This window comes from Pongo pygmaeus, chromosome 11, assembly GCF_028885625.2.
Source record: "Pongo pygmaeus isolate AG05252 chromosome 11, NHGRI_mPonPyg2-v2.0_pri, whole genome shotgun sequence".
NCBI lineage: Eukaryota > Metazoa > Chordata > Mammalia > Primates > Hominidae > Pongo > Pongo pygmaeus.
Window position 1 is genome coordinate 86655190 of NC_072384.2, and position 21022 is coordinate 86676211.

At 36.7% G+C, this 21022-nt stretch overlaps 1 protein-coding gene across 2 annotated transcripts in view; it reads left to right on the plus strand.

The window, feature by feature from the left end:
- Nucleotides 1–13358, plus strand: part of FAM171B (family with sequence similarity 171 member B) — a 72502-nt gene extending 59144 nt beyond the window's left edge. For both annotated transcript variants that reach the window (XM_063647675.1, XM_054477287.2), the window contains exons 6-8: nt 1398–1514; nt 8528–8651; nt 8895–13358. In XM_063647675.1, the coding sequence (XP_063503745.1) occupies nt 1398–1514; nt 8528–8651; nt 8895–10239 (1586 nt within the window). In that variant the 3' untranslated portion in view covers nt 10240–13358. The remainder of the gene's footprint in view (nt 1–1397; nt 1515–8527; nt 8652–8894) is intronic.
- Nucleotides 13359–21022: the final 7664 nt, after the last annotated feature.

Consider the following 21022-nt stretch of genomic DNA (forward strand, 5'->3'; position numbering starts at 1 on the left):
GCAGTACTACTTGGAATAAGTCATTTAACTTATTTGGGCCTCAATTTCCTGATTTGTTGAATGAGGAAATCATGTTAAGGCACTTAAAAAAAGAATATCTGCTGTTTGAGTCCTAGTTGCTGATTGTTCTTTCTGGCCAAGGCATTTATCTCTAATGTACCTTTCAGTGACAACATTTTTTGAATTGATTTATCACTGATATAACACTTGTGGACTATTTAAAAGCAATAGATTAATCTTTTTTACATGTTATAGATAATTCACTATAATAAATCAATAAACCATAATACAAATATACACCAAACTCAAATAGCTTTGTTATGCTATTTATAAATAAAACTTCATAAAAGGTACAGGTTTTACTGAATTTTTTCTTTTGACAGCAAATTTTACTGGATGAGGTAACATTTATTGAAAGTTTAGAAGATCTAGTTCTGTAAGAACAATACCAACAGTACTAGACCGAAACAATATTTAGTAAAAAATTAAGACCATAAAACAGTATATTTAATCAGAATATCAGATAAGAGCTATCTTAATATGCACAGTTTAAATAGAATCTGGAGAGTCATGATTTTTCTAAGTATGTCTATGTCCTTAGTTTATTTTATTATTATTATTTTTTTTGAGACAGAGTCTTGCCCTGTCACCTAGGCTGGAGTGCAGTGGCACACTCTCAGCTCACAGCAACTTCCACCTCCCAGGCTCAAGGGATTCTCCTGCCTCAGCCTCCTGAGTATGTGGGATTACAGGCATGTGCTACCATGCCTGGCTAATTTTTGTGTTTTTTTAAAATAACTATTTTGTTTTAATATAAAATGACAACTTTTTTGGAATGACAATTCTTAATTGGTATGCCAAAAACATGTATTAATATCAAGAAATGTGAAAATTTAGTACTTTTTAATTTTAAAACTCACAAAATTAATAGATAAGTTTTTCATGAATTCCATGATTAAGGCTTTGTGATCCACTTATTTGAAGGTCTGATTCTAAGGTGAGTTTATTTCAGTACCTATTAAAATAATAGGTGTCATAATTGATAATTTTTGTGTTTTTAATAGAGATGGGGTTTCACCATGTTGGCCAGACTGGTCTTGAACACCTGATCTTGTGATCCACCTGCCTTGGCCTCCCAAAGTGCTGGGATTACCGGCTTGAGCCACTGCACCTGGCCATCCTTAGTTTATTTACAGTGTTTTTTGGTCACAACAAATCATTCTAATTATTCTATTACAGTATATACTATATTATAATATGATGTGATATATATTAGCCTATGATTATATATTGCCACAGTTTTCATAATCTTTGAAAAAGTCCCATAATGTATTCTATGCATGACCATCAGTTCTTAAGATATAACTGTAACTAGTATTTTTTACATACCTTTTTAGGTGCTTGGGTAAATCATGGTCGGGGAATGGTCAAGGAACATAACAATCATTTAATCTGGACATATGATGCACCACATTTGGGCTACTGGATAGCAGCTCCACTTCCAGGAACTAGAGGTATTGTAAAAAATGAAAGTAATTAAAACATGTAATCCAAATAGTCTTGCTGGAACAGGGATAGCAGCAGACCTCAGTTTTATTCTTAGCACTGCCACTTACCAGCTATATGAAAATGGGAAAAGAACTTCATCTCAGCTTATATTTTTTTTCATGTGTATAAGATTAAGCTCCACGAACTCTAAGGTCTCTTATAGTTATATCTGATGAATCTGTGAAGAATGAAGTTTGTTCAAATCAAGTATTTTCTTAGTTTACTTCTTTTTATGAATAAATTCTGCTCAAATCAGTTAGAGCTTTTGGTTGCAAGCAACAGAAAAAGATTTTGACTAATTTAAAAATATGCTATATTAGAAGGATGTAGGGAGTTCATAGGATCCTAGGCAAGGCTGAAGAACCAGATGCTGAAAAGCAGGACTCCTTGCCATGCCAGATGGCCTAGTTAGCAGGCCTGCTTGACTACCTTTGCCAGGTTGCTGCTGTGTGGTGGCTGGCTCTAACCCTTTCCAGTATTTTCCTTATACTGTTCCTGATCATTCTAGAGCTGAAGAATGATCATCCTATTGGCCCACTTTTGGGTCTCGAGCACACATGTTACTTGGTGGGGATTGAGGAGGAGAGGAAGGGCTCTTGGAAGTCTGCAGACACTATCATTCAAGAAAAGAATGAGGATGTATTAAATCAAGCTTGTCCAACCCCCAGTCCACAGGCTGTATGCAACCTAAGACAGCTTTGAATGAGACCCAACACAAATTTGTAAATTTCCTAAAAACATTGAGTTTATTTATGATTTTTTTTTGAGCTCATGAGCTATCAATGTATTTTTTGTGTAGCCCAAGGCAGCCAAAAGATTGGACACCCCTGTACTAAATGAAAATTGGTCTGACATTTTGAACAGAAGGAAGTTGGAGGCTGGGGAGCAAAACCATGAATTGTCCACTAGGGAAGATCTGTTCATATTCTAGGAAAAATGAGCATTTTATTTCCTTATATTTAACATATTGTCAAATTATCTAGATAATTTGTACCTCAGGAAACCCTACATTGATCTCAAGTTGTGTACATTCCTCAAAATATTCAAACATTGCATATTTTAGCCATTAAATTTAGAAAAAAGAAAAATTCTCTAACCTGCGGTAGTCTAGACCGGTTGCACTGTCAGCCTGCTACCACTTCCGGGGCCTTTTCAGTATGCGTTGGCATAAATCAAATTGCTTCTTGGCTTTCCCTACCACCGGCCTTGGTGAGTCAATTATGATAGCTTATTTTCCTTTATTCTTGTAGGTTTGTGTTTTTACAGAATAAAAACAAAGCAAAACATTTAGTGTTATTTTAGTGAAGATTTTAGAGTAAAAGTTGAATGCATGTATATCATAATCTTCAGTCATTTTTCAGAGATAATTCTTTTGGTTTATCAAGTGTTTTGGCTCACAGCTGAGGGGTAGTTGCTACCTGGGTATTTCATACTAATTAGGAATAGTCCTAGTACTTACCCTGATCCAGAACATGGATGACATTTTACATATGTTTATCTGCAGCATTTTGTCATCTAACATTATTATGACTGTCTATTATTTTGAAGGCTATCGGTTTTCTCTAGTTTTTAAAATCCAGTTTGATTTTTATTTTCATTCTGTGTTGGCAAGTTTGAATTTTATTTTTTGATTGGGTCTTGCTATGTTGCCTGCTCAGGCTGGGCTCAAACTCTGGATCCTCCCACCTCAGCCTCTTAAGAAGCTGGGACTAATTAGCCATATATGATCAAGAGAAATGTTATTTTTATTTCTATTTGAACTTAGTGCTTACAGGATTATTTATTCAGAAATCAGAGGGTGGTTACTTTTGCTTTTCATGATGCAAAATATCATACAATCTTGCCAGCTGTCTGGCCTTATCCCATTCTATATTTGCAACTATAATGAAATATTGATGAAAAACAATATTTAATTTCATACAACTCACTATGTTTTTAATAAAAATAACCTAAGGAGCATTTGAGTTTTATAGAGAAATGTACTTAGACTAAAAATATATCTAAAATAACTGAATTATATAAGATAGCTTTATGAATTACAAAAGCCAAAATTAATTTCTAAAACCACATGGAAGTTCTGTTCCAGATTATTTGTTGGAAAAGATGTTGTTTGGATGAGTACTAAAATAAAAGTATGGGATTCTTGTTTAGTTTGAATTAGAGACCTTCTAGTGATGCTTTTGAAGAATTTATTCTGCAAGCATATCAGTCAAAGGAATACTACATTAGAACTATGGATAACTTGATGATAGCCCTTACTTTGTCTGTAATTAACTGAGTGAGCTTGAAATAGGTGCTTACCCAACTGAACATTAGTTTTCTTGTTTTTAAATTGGGAGAGTTGGATATTGTGTTAGTCTGCTCAGGCGGCCATAACAAAATAACTGCAGAGTAGTAACTGGCTATTAACAGAAATTTATGTTTTCACAGTCTGGAGGCTACTGTCCAAGGTCAAGGTGCTGTCAGGGTTGGTAAGGCCTCTTCCTGGCTTCTAGATGGCCGCTTTCTCAAGATGTCTCCACGTGGCCTTTCCACACACCAACCACTTCTCCAGTTTTCAGTGGACGTTGATTATATCCTATAATTCAATTCAATCCTGACATTATCTACCTACAGTTAGCATCAGACCCCTCAGGTTAAGGGTTTAATCTCATAGGACTGCCCCCATTTCAGGTGTCCATTGCAAGCAGCAGGTTCTCAGTTTACCCATACCATCTGATTTGGCTTCAAATGGGGGGTCTGCACAATTCTCTCCTCAGGTTTGATAATTTGCTATGATGGCTCACAGAAATCAGGGGAACACTTACTTACACTTACCAGCTTGTAATAAAGGATACGGATAAAGAGCAGATGAAGAGGTACATAGGGCAAGGTCTGTAAAGGCCCTGTGTACAGGAGCTTTTTCCCCCATATAGTTGGGGTATATCACCCTTCTGGCCCATGGATGTGTTCGTCAACCTGGAGGCTTTACAAACCCTATACTTGAGGAATGTTGATGGAGGCTTCCTCGTGCAGGCATGATCAATTATTAACTTAATCTCCGGGTGGTGCTGAAAGCTACAAGCTTCTAAGCATGGCTTGTTGGTCACCAGCCCCCAAGCATGAGCCTGCCCAGAGTCAAGTTAGAACAAAAGATACTCCCAACACCCAGAAAATTCCAAGGGATTTAGGAGCTCTATGTCAGGAAACAGGGTCAAAGACCACATAACAGAACAAAAGACCCTCCTAGACTCCCTGTTGCTCAGGAAATTCCAAGTGTTTTAGAAGCTCTGTGCCAGTAACTAGGGACAGAGACCAAATATATATATATGTTGATTATGACACAATCCCTAATGTCCCTAAACATTTTAGGATGTATTACTATAAAAACAAAATTGTTCCTATGATCAGCTAGTGTTTGCAGAGCTGCTTTAGTTATAAATATGGTTAATTTGTTTTTTAAAGTTTAAATAGAATTCTAGAATTCCTTGGAAAAAATATTAAGTGCAAGAGATTAATTTTTCAGATTGCTGTAGGAGAGTAGGTGGTTGAGTACAGAGTTTAATAAACAAGTGTTTTAAATGTGCATTTTAAATATACTTGAATGAAAGGAATGCTTTTCTACCTAACTCCTTCTAGACATGCATGCACACACATGCACACGGATACAGATACATTCTCTTGCTACTGCCATACATATAGGATTTGGGGCAAACTCAATATGTCAACATCCTGTTTCCAAATGTGAGTTTTGTTGGATTCCTGTGGAGTGAACATTGTTAGCATTACTCCATTCTGGAAGCAAACTCATTTATGCCTAATTATAATCAAACCAGTCCTCCATACAAATCTACAGATAGCAGAAGGTTACTCTCATTTCTTTTTTGTTTGACAGAATTTCATATTGTACAGTGCTGTGCTTGTTTGCCTATTAAATAAGATAGAACAGTCACCATCTGTGAAATCATGGCCAATATTAGAGTGCCCATTTTAATATAATCTTAAAGCTTCATTCAACAATAGTGTGGTATAGCTAAAACTGAGTGCTTATCATGAGCCAAGCAATGGTCTCAGTGTTTCACAAGTATTTACTCATTTAACCCTCAGCAGCTCACATGGGTTAGATATAACTGTTACTGCTCTGCAGATAAGGGAACTAGATACAAAAGAAATGAAACTTTCCCAAGACTACATAAAAATAAATGGTGAGGTGAGAGTTCCAATTCAGACACTTTGGCTCTAAAGTCTACATGCATAACTGCAATACTGTTTCTCCAAATTTTTTATCAAATTAGTGCAAAATTTGAAAGATAAAATTAAAGAGGTGGTGGTCCCTCAATTTCTTCAGTGTCCTCAGTGCAGGTGGGAGCCTCATGCTGGATGTTTTCTCATGGTAAAGATGACCAGAAACCAGTTGCCCCACCACTCACTCTTCTTACCCTATCTCCCTGAATACATATTAGAATGTAATTGATACTGATAAGTAGACTTATTATATACCTTTTTGAGCACAATGAAGTCTTTGTGATATTGAAACAGATTACCTCAAGATTAGCTGCCCAATAGCATTCATTTTTATCATGTGTTTAAATTTTTTAACTTTATGGGTACATGAGCTATTTTGATACAGGCATACAGTGCATAATAATCATGCATAATAATCACATCAACATGAATGGGGTATTACCTCAAGCATTTATTTATTATAAATGTTTTAATTATACTCTTTATTTTTAAATGTACAATTAGTACATTGTCTGTGTTCACTCTGTTGTACTATGAAAATACTAGATCTTATTCATTCTAACTAACCATCCCTACTCCTCTCCCCCAATCCCACACTACCCTTCCCAGCCTCTGGTAAACCATCATTCTACCCTCAATTTCCAGCTGTTTCAATGTTTAGCTCCCACAAAGGAATGAGAACATGCAAAGTCTGTTTTTCTATGCCTGGCTTATTTCATTTAACACAATGTCCTCAACTCCCATTCACGTTGTTGCAGATGACAGGATCACATCCTTTTTTATGGTTGAATAGTACTCCATTATGTATATATATCACATTTTGTTTATCCATTCATCTGTTGATAGACACTTAGGTCACTTTCAAATCTTGGCTATTGTGAACCGTGCTGCAATGAACATGGGCATGCAGGTATCTCTTTGATATTCCTCTAGCACTGCTGGGTTAGGGTCTTCCCGACCGAGCTGGTCTCGGCAACTGAGTTCCTTTCTTTTGGGTATATATCTAGCAGTGGGGTTGATGGGTCATATGGTAGCTCTGTTTTTTTGAGGAACATCCTAATTGTTCTCCATAGTGACTATATCAATTTACATTCTCACCAACAGTGTATGAGGTTTCCCTTTTCTCTACATCCTCACCAGCATTCATTATTGACTGTCTTTTGGATAAAAGTCATGTGAACTGGGATAAGATGATCTCATAGTAGTTTTGATTTGCAGTTCTCTGATCAGATGTTGAGCCTCTTTTCATATTCCTGTTTGCCATTTGTTTGTCTTTTTTTGAGAAATGTTCTATTCAAGTCTTTTGCTCATTTTTTAATGGGATTATTAGAATTTTTCCTCTTGAGTTCCTTATATATTCTGGTTATTCTGGTTATTATTTTCTCCCATTCTGTGGGTTGTCTCTTCTCTTTGTTGATTGTTTGCTTTGCTCTACAGAAGCTTTTGATGTGATCCCATTTTTGCTTTGGTTGCCTGTGCTTGCAGGGTATTACTCAAATCTTTGCCAAGATTTATTGGAGAGTTTCCTCAATGTTTTCTTTCGGTGATTTCATAGTTTGAGGTCTTAGATTTAAGTCTTTAATCTATTTTGATTTGATTTTTGTATATGGTGAGAGATAAGAGTGTAGTTTCATTCTTCTGCATAAGGATATCCAGTTTTCCCAGCACTATGTATTGAAGAGACTGTCCTTTCCCAAGTGTATGTTCTTGGCACCTTTGTTGAAAATGAATTCACTATAGATGTATGGATTTATTTATAGGTTTTCTGTTCTGTTCCATTGGTCTATATGTGTGTTTTTACCAGTAGCATTCATTTTTATGTTGAAATCATCCTAGTCAGCTTTTACTGCAGTAAAGCTTATCACAATGGCATTCGTATACGTATGTTCTCATAGCAGGAGGATAGTGGGTCAGTTGTGCTCAGTTTACTCTAGAGCCCAGGTAGAAGGAGCTGCAACTCTTAATCCTTCAAGTCTTAGAATTTTTGGATTCTATTTCTTTAGACCCCTGCTTAATTTGGTAAATCCTTTTTTTGAATTTGTCTTTAAAATATTTAAAGATTAAATATCTAGATAAAAAATAAATGCAGCTGATAATCAACATTCTATCTTAAAATCTCTTTGCACAAAGCTCAAATTAGTTAAAAATATTTTCGCCCAGTTTATTTTACCAATTTTTTTTTGTTACTTGGGTCACCAGTTTTACCACCTCTTGAAACAGTTTTCTCAATGCCTGGCCTAGAAGCCAATGTCATATGTTTTAAGCTTTCTATAGCAGCATCTCAGCATCTTCTGTCATATCCATTGCTGCAGTAACAAACAACCCTGCTGTCTCAGTGGCTAACAGTATCAAACGCTTATTTGCTACTTACATTTCATGAGTGTTTCAGGTTGTCTGCTGCACTGTTGGACTTGGCTTCATTCAGTTCAACAGATATTCTCATTCTAGACCCCAGGTTGAAGGAATAACAACTCTCTGGGATATGCTATTCACATATTAGAAGTCTTGAGCAAGAGGGCAGAGCCACACCATGCAAACTCATTTAATATGCTCACATTTCATTGGTTAAAGTGAGTCAGTCAATTAAGCCAAAGGATAGGGAAGGTTTATTTCACCCACAGGGAAATCTGTCATGGGAGGGGAGCAAACAAATAAAAGTGTGTACACTTATTCAATTTGCCTCACCCAGGTTGTGACATAGTTGAGAATTTGATCTAAAATAACATTTTCTCTTTGTTTATATTGAACCATGTAGGTTCAGGTATAAATGAAGATTCCAAGGACATAACTGCCTACCACACAGTGTTTCTTACAGCCATATTAGGAGGAACAATAGTCATTGTCATTGGATTTTTTGCTGTACTACTTTGTTATTGCAGGTAAGAAAATGGCCATAAACACAGAAAACTATCAAGTTATGGTATCATTTCAGTATATTCTGTACATTGAAAAGTTTATTTGTAGAAATGAATTTAATCTTACAATATATCCTTTTTTATTTTTAATCTACATATCTCACAATAGCATTGCATGTATGATATGTAGATTGTGGAGTGATTTTTTAAAAATGAACCATTTGTGTCATAACTTTTAAATATTTTTTGCCTTCTCTTCTACTCTAGGGATAAGTGTGGTACTCCACAGAAAAGAGAAAGAAATACCACTAAACTTGAGGTCCTCAAGAGAGACCAGACAACTTCAACAACACACATAAATCATATCAGTACAGTTAAAGTTGCATTAAAAGCTGAGGACAAGTCGCAGTTATTCAATGCCAAAAACTCCTCATATAGTCCTCAGAAAAAGGAACCATCAAAGGCAGAAACAGAAGAAAGAGTTTCCATGGTAAAAACTCGGGATGATTTTAAAATCTACAATGAAGATGTTTCATTTCTATCAGTCAATCAAAATAATTACTCAAGAAACCCAACACAGTCTTTGGAGCCCAATGTAGGGTCCAAACAACCTAAACATATTAACAACAATCTATCTTCATCTCTAAGTGATGCTCAAGATGAAAAGAGGTATCTCACAGGTAATGAGGAGGCGTATGGGCGTTCCCATATTCCTGAACAGCTTATGCATATTTACAGCCAACCCATTGCCATCCTTCAAACATCTGACCTTTTCTCCACACCGGAACAACTACATACTGCTAAGTCAGCTACTTTGCCAAGAAAGGGACAGTTAGTCTATGGCCAATTGATGGAACCAGTAAATCGAGAGAACTTTACGCAGACCTTGCCCAAAATGCCAATTCATTCTCATGCACAGCCCCCAGATGCCAGGGAGGAGGATATCATACTTGAAGGTCAACAGAGCCTGCCATCCCAGGCTTCAGATTGGAGCCGATACTCAAGCAGCTTACTGGAATCCGTCTCTGTTCCTGGAACACTAAATGAGGCTGTTGTAATGACTCCATTTTCATCGGAACTTCAAGGAATTTCAGAACAGACCCTCCTAGAGCTGTCCAAAGGAAAGCCCTCTCCCCATCCCAGAGCCTGGTTTGTGTCTCTTGATGGAAAGCCAGTTGCACAAGTGAGGCACTCCTTTATAGACCTGAAAAAGGGCAAGAGAACCCAGAGCAATGACACCAGTCTGGACTCTGGGGTGGACATGAATGAGCTTCACTCAAGTAGAAAGCTCGAGAGGGAGAAAACATTCATCAAAAGCATGCATCAGCCCAAGATCCTTTACTTAGAAGATTTAGACCTAAGCAGCAGTGAGAGTGGAACCACCGTCTGTTCCCCTGAGGACCCAGCTTTAAGGCACATCCTAGATGGAGGGAGTGGAGTGATCATGGAGCACCCTGGAGAAGAGTCCCCAGGAAGGAAAAGCACTGTTGAAGATTTTGAAGCTAATACATCCCCCACTAAAAGAAGGGGCAGACCACCACTAGCCAAAAGAGATAGCAAGACTAACATCTGGAAGAAGCGAGAGGAACGCCCACTGATTCCCATAAATTAACTCCAACGGGGATTGTGTGTCTGCTGTCTCGTGCTGTTTATTCTTGCTTCTTGTTGTAAATTGCAGTATGAACTTAAGAAAATGAGACTGAGCAATCTCATGGTTCTTGGACATGTCTCAAGCAGAGTAAATGGTAATTCAGTAATCAGAGAGAGATACCAAGGAGTGCTCTTTCTGGCCTATTCATTTATTTTTGGGTGATGAATTTACAGTATCCAAGTTTTCAAAATGTAAAATAGCATCAAGATGTTAGTTATCTGAAAATGTTGCTCACCCAGCCAGTTTGGCCTTGACTCTCTTAAGAATAACAGTGAAATATATACTCCTCAAGTTGCCTCCAAAAATGTTGCCTCTACCATGGTGACTACCCCATGGAACATTTAGAAACAAAACTGACTTCAGGCATCATATTATTTTAAATGTTACTATTACGTCTTCTTCTGCCTATACTTAAAAATAACTTGATAAATGACTCGGACTGATGTTACTCTGGAGTTACCACAAAGAAAATGTTGTTTGGTCTTTAAAGAGCATGTGTATTTTCTCATCCCAAACGTAAATCCTACATTTATATAAGATGGGCAAGAAGCTACTTGGTCATTAGAGAGGGAGACACCAGCTCTTTGGTTGTTTTTGGATATAACTTTACAAAATAAGATGTTAATTTGTAATTTAGAAATTTGAGAAATTAATGCTCTAATACTGAGTTTTTATTTAAAAAGTATTTTTTCTTCCCCTCAACAATGAAGCAAGCTTAGCTGTCAAGGAAAACTTTTTACAAATCTGAAAAAAACAATCTATGACTTTGGTTTAAGGTTCACTGATACTTTTAGGCTAAATTGGTTTTAATATATTTCTTCTATTCTAAAAACCTGAACTCAGTCACTTAAAGGCTATGAAATTAAAAAAAAGAGTCAATGATGTGAAAGTTTCTTTTGAGCACTAAAATAAAATATGTGGAGATAAAATAAACATTGATTTATTTTTCTTAAATGTTGATGAGAAGAAAAAGAAATGCCATTTTCCTGAGGCTGAAAAATACCTTCAGGATAGTAGTTGTATATCCAGATACTGATTTTCTTAAAAGATGTTTAAGGAAAACAGTTTCAATTTCAGGGGAAAAGTAAAAGTTTTTCCCTAAGTCACTTACAGCCTTTGCAACTTCTTTTTTCAGTTTTGTAAGTAATATATCTGTATTCTTTTCATCATAGCAAGCATTCAATGTGAACAACTTTTTAATTAACTCTGATTTACCATTCATACATCCTAAAAATAAAAGCTCATTATTCATTAAAATCAACTGATCCCATTTTTCTTAAAATTTCCCTGAAGGCAAATGTCTGAAGCACCTTTCCCTTGTGGGGGTAAAAATCCTAAATTGCTTTATTTTTCATTCCCTAGTATTCAACATGGGAGCAACATAGAAACCCAAACCACGTAAACAAGTTCAGTGAACCAAAATAGCCACATTAGCTTCAGTAAAATTATAGCTAGATGTGCAATTTTTTCCTCCAACTTCTAACGTGTCAAATAACGTTCCTACTGTTCTGTGTTAACCCAAAGAACATAAAGACCGTAGGCAAATATTGCTATATATTACCCCAATCCATAGAAGAAATAAATGTTTTGGGTAATACCTAGGCTTCCTTTTTTTTTTTTTTTTTTTTATAGTGATAAGGCTCATAACAATTAGAGAAGGCTTCTTATTGGTCTTACACAGAAAGATACATCAAAAGCAGCATGACTCAAAATGATTTGGAAAAGGTTAAAGTTAGTAAGTTAGTGCTCTGCTGAAGTGCCTTTGATATAGACTTGCATTATTAGAAGGATATAACATCTTTTTTAAGTGTGCATTTTCTTTCAGTTAACCAAATTAAACAGATGTGCAGTTTTATTAAAAATATAGACCTAGTGTTTCATGTTGGAACAATAAATATTGCATGTGAGTAGTATTTCTTGTTTTTTGAATATAGTATATATTGATAAATTGTTTATGTGGGAATGAAGTTAGAAACTATATAGCAAAACATTATATTTTAAGTGTTTATTTTTCCCACCTTTAAATAAAAATGTTTCATCTCAGCTTGGTAATGAAATACACATATTGGTGTAAAGGTATACCATTCAGGTATGCCACTTATTTTATTCATTTTTGTGTAAGGGAAATGAGATGATGTATCCCAAGGGCTTTTCTAGAACTACTTGTTTGGTTTCAGAATAAAACCTTATTATTTTTTACACTGCACATGCTGTTCTCAATTGGTAATTATAGGCAATTTATCTTTTCTAATGATCAAAAGAGTGTGACTTCTCATTTGTGAGTAGTTCACAAATTTCCTGTTAAAAAGCTGAAGCCATCCATTTTTTCTTAACTCAAGTGATAATAAACAATATTCACAACTTTCTTAAATTTTTAAATTGAAAACCAAGGTTTTTTCAAAGATAAACCTAGATGATTTTGGTCACAAATTGTTAACATTTGTTGATCCTTTGTATATACTTTGGATATATATTAAAGGCAAAACTATCTCTCAACTAACTGATGGATTCATTTACTAAAGCACAGCTATATGTATTTTTGAATACATATTATGATCTTGAGACTTTATAGATCAATTTTTATGACTTTATGCAGTTGTATAGGGATTATGCCCTTTTATAATACATAATATACCACAAAGATCACAAATGTTGAGGAATGAAAGCACTTCTTTGCTTTGGCAATCATTTTTAGACCACTATGTGTTTGAATCCTCTGGTATCAATACGTATTATAGGGTTTTAGAGATCTGTGGGTCAAATGATGTCCCTCAAAACTTCCCAGAAAGGTGAAGCTCGAAGTCACACATTCATTTATAAGGCGCATGAGTTTCTCATTTTCCCATGTACCAGCACTGTAAAGGAATTCAGCTGTATTAATTTCTATTTCAGATCTAGAATTGACATTTTGCCTTCTTGTTTCCAGGTGTTTCTATTTTTTGTATTCTTTCAGAGAAATCTCATATTTCGGTGTATTTATTGCTGTTACTACTATATTTACTGCTGAAAACTAACAACCTGAAGATTTGTAAAATGTTAAACATAGTTCATTAAAAATAATAAAATAAATCTAAAATGTACTTGGTGCGTTGTTCAATTTTTGGTGAACTAGAAAACATTCCTCCCTACATTGCCATTTAATCTAGTAAATATTCAATTATTACTTTTTATTTATTCTACAGTAAAATAAACCCTTTTGTTTATATAATGAACTTGGTATTTCTTTATATTTCATGTCTCCAAAGTTCCCATTTTTACTATTAGAGCTGAGTGTAGACAAATTGTTTTCCATCCACTGAGGAGACTTAAGACAATCTGATCGAATCTAAAATAAATTACAAATCCCAAAACACCTAAGTGAGAAAATAATACAGTAAACCTTCAACCCCCTTTTAAAATATTCTTTGAACTCTAAACCTGAGTCTAAATGATAACACAAAGGCTGTTTATACTTAAAAAGAGTTAGCTCTTCAAGAACCTTTCTGCTTAATCAATTTAACAATACTTAAGTTCATGCAGTTTGTATTAGGGGACTTTAGAATACTTTGTAGAATTATCTTGACTGCCATGTTTTTAGACATTTCCTGTAACTTTTATAAATTAATAAGGTACTAAAAATAGCTTTGGTCAGTTCTAATAGGAATTGGACTCTGAATCCACTCACCAGTAGACATTGTAATTCCCAACACTGGCTTTATGATAAATACTTTCACTTGGATCCCTGCATGTGCCAGCCAAGCTATGGCTACCTTTGTTAGGGAGCCTGGTCTCCATCCAAGAGAGTCTTAGTCTTACCAGAAATGATATAGCCCCTGGAGGAGCCATAGGGGACCCTAACTCACATGGTACTGGTTTGTAACAAAACTATTCACAAATCAGAAACAGCTGGCAAACATGATGGTCATGAACTGATCATCACATTCTCATCTCAGAAGAGAAACTAATATGGGAAGACTGAAATGTAAGAACTGTAAGACAAGTAGTTGGATGTAATTAAGAGACATTTTAATCAGTTTATCAAAAGTGATTCACCTCTTGGTACTTAATAACTGGCAGATAATCAGGGATCCTTTCCTTGAAGTAAATGTTGGAAAAATATTTAAACTACACCACAGTGTTTGTTTACCTAGACCCCATGAAATCACCTTGTGGACCTCTCTTTATAGGTAGATTTCTTGATAGATGGATACACAGTGAGACAGCTTATATCGGTAAGCTCTCTCTAAATCAACTAGAGGGCTAATTTCTTCTGAGAAAACTGCCTTATTTTCTTAGTTTTGAATTTGTTTGCTCCATCAAAATAAATATTCTTTCTTTGACTTGTCTTTATTCTTTCATTTTGAGCTTCAGTTTATTTGGGGACTGTAGATTCCTGCCTATTAAGATTTTTAAAACATAACATCTTCAGAGTTTGACTAGAAGAAAATAGTCTAGAAGTCAACCACAATTTGCCATATTAAATGCTGAAAGCTAATAATCTCAATGACAAATTATGGAAAAACATTTTCATCAAGTATATAATGGTACATGTCTTAGAAAAACATAACTATTTTCTTTCCAAAATAGCTAAGCTTAAAGATTACATTTTAAAACTACCTGTGATGTTTGTTAAAATATTGCAATAACACGTTCCTGCACTTTGTTAGCTATAGTAGATGAATAGCTTCCTATTTCTTTTGGGAAAGTTTACATGATGATGTAAACCCACAGATTATTTTTAAAAAATAAAATTCACATCTTTAGAAGCATAGGCTATTTTATCCCCCTAGGTAACAAAACCTTTCTTAGTTGAAACCTATTATTTCCTGGTTTTGTTTTCTTTTTTTTAAATTTTATTTATTTATTTTTTTTATTTTATTATTATTATACTTTAAGTTTTAGGGTACATGTGCACAATGTGCAGGTTAGTTACATATGTATACATGTGCCATGCTGGTGTGCTGCACCCATTAACTCGTCATTTAGCATTAGGTATATCTCCTAATGCTATCCCTCCCGCCTCCCCCCCCACCCCCGCCACAACAGTCCCCAGAGTGTGATGTTCCCCTTCCTGTGTCCATGTGTTCTCATTGTTCAATTCCCACCTATGAGTGAGAACATGCGGTGTTTGGTTTTTTGTCCTTGTGATAGTTTACTGAGAATGATGATTTCCAATTTCATCCATGTCCCTACAAAGGACATGAACTCATCATTTTTTATGGCTGCATAGTATTCCATGGTGTATATGTGCCACTGTAAACTAGTTCAACCATTGTGGAAGTTAGTGTGGTGATTCCTCAGGGATCTAGAACTAGAAATACCATTTGACCCAGCCATCCTATTACTGGGTATATACCCAAAGGACTATAAATCATGCTGCTATAAAGACATATGCACACGTATGTTTATTGTGGCACTATTCACAATAGCAAAGACTTGGAACGAACCCAGTTGTCCAACAATGATAGACTGGATTATTTCCTGGTTTTCAAGCCTACCCCTGCTATGGTTCTGAATGGTATTCCACAGTCTTGCAAGAGTACCACAATTTTCCCATGAGTCGATTTTTTTTCTGTTCTTCAGGTTGACTGGGGTTTTCATAATTCATATGTTGACTAGTTCTAATCCTTGTAGACCTTATTAAAACACTAGACTAACTGCAGACAGTCTGATTCAAAACAAATAAGATAATTACATTCCCAAGAGTCTCTGGACTTATTACACTTGAACAGCTTAGCTAGAAACCTTTTCTAAATACTATACGGAAAGGGTAATAGTGGCTATTAAGCAATGTAGAGTAAATATCTCAGAATTATTTTACATATTTCCATATTTCAATCCAATAATGTAGATTCTTTTTTCATAGAAAAATACTTTTAAAAAATTCAGCTTAAAAAATTAGCTTATCAGTATCCAAAATTTTATAATAAAGACTATTTCAAAACCCTGATTTCTGATTTAGATAATTTCTGAAAGGTTTGTGTCCATAAAATACAAAAAAGGATAATTATTAACATACTTTTGCAGATATTTTCTCATTGTTACTTTTAAAAATTTAGTATTTCTGATTTTTAAAAGAGTTGCTTGTCATTATTCCTTGGATTATTTAACAAACCACTATTGATGTGAATATTGACCATTGAAGAGGATGTTAATGACAAGTAGACAAGATCTATAATTAAGGAGTTTACCAATTATTTCTAAGGGGTGCTTATACTTATAAAAGGAAGGGAAAAATTATTTCTCTGAATAAGTCTTTTTCCTTAATGTTTAAATAAAATGACAAGAAAAGAATCTCGAAAGTGAGTTTCATGCTAACAATCTTTAATACACACCTGTTTTCTGAAACTCTGGTTTCTCAAAAAGTAATGCTTGCTACTGTTCTATTATTTTCTTTTTTCACAATGAGACATAAGAGCAAGCTGTAATGAATCAGTGATAAGAGAATTTGTACTTACTCTTCTTGAAATTGGGACCTGTCTTTCCTGCCTTTTTTTTTTTTAAGTCAAGATGAGATTTGATACTATTAAAATTAGCCTTAGTAAGAAATTAATCTGAATCAGGAAATTTTGAAAATTCCATCTGCCCCAAGATGAGCTCGTTTCACTTCTAAAGAAAATACTGCCTGATTGCATGTACAAAATTGTTATGTTGATATCTTATGTTTGTCTTCTTAGACCATAAGATCCTTATGGACAGAAACCATGCTTTACAATTCCTCCAATTCTTAACAGTAGTATGTACTCAATAAATATTGATTAATGGAGTTATGAATCAGATGAATGATGATGGATTTTGTTCAATGGAATAATTAGAAGTGTTTTGAGAAGGGGAGAGAGTGACATCAGCAGGATGGTAAAATAGGAGCTCCCCTGCTTGTATCCTCTCAAGCAACAAAGGCAAAAGTGCCTTTGTGGGAGCTCTGGAATTCAAATAGGAGTTTGTGAAAACCTGCTGGAGCTCAAGACCTAGTAAGGCCATTCTAGAGGGTAGAACTGTGCCCACATAGAAAGCTCACAGGCTATGATCCCAGTTCCAGACCTGGAAATGGCCCTGTCATCCTGAGGACTCAGTTGCAGCCATGTTTGGCCTTGATCCTGCTACCACAATCACCCACCAATGAACCGAGGTAGAGTCACACCATTTATGCTTTGAGTGACAGGCCTGCTGACTTTGTTTCTTCCTGTGGACCCTGAAATGGCTAAGACACTTGTCTTCAGCTCTGTCAGCTGCAGACTGCAAGCAGTCCTGCCCCATGAGGTCCCCAGTGGGACACATGCTTGTCTGAGTTCCTGGAGGCAGGGCTGTCAACCTTAGTCTCAGCTGTAGAACCTGAAGCAGCCCTGCAACTGTTTAAGTCTCTCTCATCTGTGGGCTGGGGACAACACTGCCTGTCCAGAGAACTACTCAGTGACCCAGGGGGAGCCTTCCTAGAAACCCACAGGAAGCCACACCAGTCTGTGCAGCTGGTGATAGGCTAGTTGTGTGAGCGAACTTGAAGACAGGTAAGTTGAAATTACCCAATTATAAGAAGAAAAAGAATGAAGGAAGCATAAGGGACTTATGGGACACCATCAAATACAAATATATTATTAATTATGGGAGTTTCTGAAAGAAGAGAGAGAGAGAAAGCTAAAGAAAGCTTATTTCAAGAAACAGTAGCTGAAAACTTCCCAAATATTGAGAGGATCCAGATTCATGGAGCTCAGAAAACCCTAAACAAGATTGACCCTGTATTAGGCTGTTCATACATTGCTATAAATACTTGAGGCTGTGTAATTTATAAAGAAAAGAGACTTAATTGGCCAGTGGTTCTGCAGGCTTTACAGGAAGCATGGTGCTGGCATCTGCTCAGCTTCTGGTGAAGCTCCTCAAGGAACTTTCAATCATGCCAGAAGGTGAACGGGGAACAGGCCTGTCACATGGTGAAAGTAGGAGAAAGAAAGAAAGAGAGAGAAAATGGAGGCGGTGGGGAGAGGGTGCGGGCACAGGTGCCACATACTTTTAAGTGACCAGACCTTGTGAAAACGCACTCGCTCTCATGAAAACAGCACCAAGCCACAAGGGATTCACCTCCATGATCCAAACACCTCCCACCAGTCTAAGAATTACAATTCGACACGAGATCTAGGCAGGGACAAATATCCAAATTCTATCAGACCCAAAGAAGAATATTCTGAGACATATTGTGATCAAATTGTCAAAAATCAAAGACAGAATCTTGACAGCGCCAAGAGAAAAATGCCTTATTACACACAGGGGAATCTTCATAAGACTATCAGCAGACTTTTCAACAAAACCCTTGCAAGCCTGGAGGAAGTAAGATAACATATTCAAAGTGCAAAAAGAAAAAAACAAACTGTCAATAAGTAATACTATACCTGGCAAAGCTGTCCTTCACATATGAAGGACAGAGAGACATTCCCTGACAAAGAAAACCTGAGAGACATCATCACCAGCAGACCTGCGTTACAAGAAATAATGAAGTTCTTAGAGTTGAAACAAAAGGATGCTAAATAGCAACATGAAAACATATGAAAGTACAAATGTTTCTCAACTTATAATGGGGAAACATCCTGATAAACCCATCATAAAGTCACAAAATTATAAGTCAAACCAATGTAAGTTGGGGACCATCTGTACAAAATTCACTGGTAAAGGTAAATATTTAGTCAAATCCGGTATACTCTAATACTGTAATAATGGTGTGTAAATGACTTTTAACTCTAGTACAAAAGTTAAAAGACACGTATTAAAAATAACTATAGCTACAATTAGCTGATAAATAAACAAAATAGAAAGATGTAAAATGTAACATCAATAGCCTAAAATGTGGTGAGGAGAGAAGTAGAAGTGTGGGTTTTGTATGCTATTGAACTTAAGCTTTTAGTTCAAAATAGAATGTTATAACAATAAGGTGTTTCATATAAGTCCTGTGGTGAACACAAAGAAAAAATAAACCTCTAGTGAATACAAAAAGATAACAACAACAACAAAAAAATCAAAGCATGCACTCCAAAAATCTAACAAATTACAAAGGAGGAAGAAAAGAATGGTATAATGGAAAAAAGGAATGATGAAACAATTAGTAAACAACAAAATGGCAGAAGTTCTTACATATCGATTATTACTTTACATGCAAATGAATATATTTTCCAATCAAAAGACACAGTGTTTAAATGGATTAAAAAATATGATCTCAGTTGGAAAAAAACAGCAGATAGGAGACAGGACTAACTTCCAGCTCCCACTCAGAGCAGTGTGTGGAGGCTCACACTGTGAACTTTTGCTCCAAGGATTAGTGCAGTAAGATACCAAGAAAGCCAGAGACTCCACAAGCCCTTTGAAGGAAGCGGCTTGCTGTTGCAGGTTCTGTGAGACAGCCAAAAGAATGTGAGTATTCAAAGTGTAAAAGAGGGAACATCCACCCCCGAACACACATCCTCACTGGGAAACCTGAAGGTTCAGATCACAGGAGAAGGATTTGACCTTACCTGGAGCTGAGACAAATTTAGAGAGCTGAGAAAAATATGGGGGTAGAGGAAGCACAGGAAAGAGTCCTGTGGGCACTCTCAGTCCCCAGGGAAGCCATTTCTGACTTTATCTCATAGGGGTCCTTGGGGAGGGCTGGCAGTGGAATTGGGGAAAGATGACAGGGAAAGTAAACATTCAGCTGAACTTTGTAACAATTTCAACTCAAGGTGAAGTTTCCCGGACAGAAACTGGGGGAGGGAGTGACCTGGAGTACAGATATGAACATAGAAGCTGCAGAAGGTGGGGAGGCATGAAACCTGAAAGCCATGTGTACTTTCTCAGCAGGGAGGCTTGTAGCCTGGGGCAAGTTCTCAGCCCTGCTCACTGGCTGCCTGGAAATAAACTCAGTGTGGTTACGGGACACAGTGGGAGTGAGAGCAGCCTTTCCAGCTGCATGGGAGCTGGGTGAGGCCTGTCACTGCTGGCTTTCCCCCACTTCTCTGGTGACCTGTATGATGCGACAGAGGCAGCCATAATCTCCGGGGGAATGTAACTTCATCAGCGTGAGAACCGCACTCCCATCCCCCACAGCAGCCTAAGCATGCCCTGCCCAAGGAGAGTCTGAGCTCAGACACACCAGACCCTGCCCCCACCTGATGGTCTTTCTTTACCCGCTCTGGTAGCTAAAGACAAAAGACATAATTTCTTGGAAGCTCTGTGGCCCCACCCACCACCTGAGACACCCAAATACTTACCCAGGTGACCTTAGGGCAAGCTTGTATACTCCCTGTAATACTGCAGCTGATACTCTCTTGAAAGCATCACCTCCCGGCCAGAGGTCAACCAACACAAAACCAGTGCACTAAGCAAAACTACAACCAAGGACTCTCACAGAGTCCACTTCACTCCCCTGCTACATGCAGTGGAACAGGTTCTGGTATCCACGACTGAGAGACCTGAAGATGGATCACATCACAGGACTCTTTGCAGACGCTCCACAGAACCAGCCCAGAGCCCACTAGCTCTGCTGTGTGGCTGGATCCAGAAGAGAAACAACAGTCACTCTAGTTGAGCTCTCAGAAAGCCCCATCCCCAGGGGAATGAGGAGAGCACCACATCCCCATAAGACAAAAGAATCCAAACAGCAGCTCTTGAGCACCGTATCTTCCTTCTGACATAGTCTATCCAAATGAGAAGAAACCAGAAAAACAATTCTGGTAATATGAAAAAACAAGGTTATTTAACACCCCCAAAAGATCACAATAACTCAGCAGCAATGGATCCAAACTGA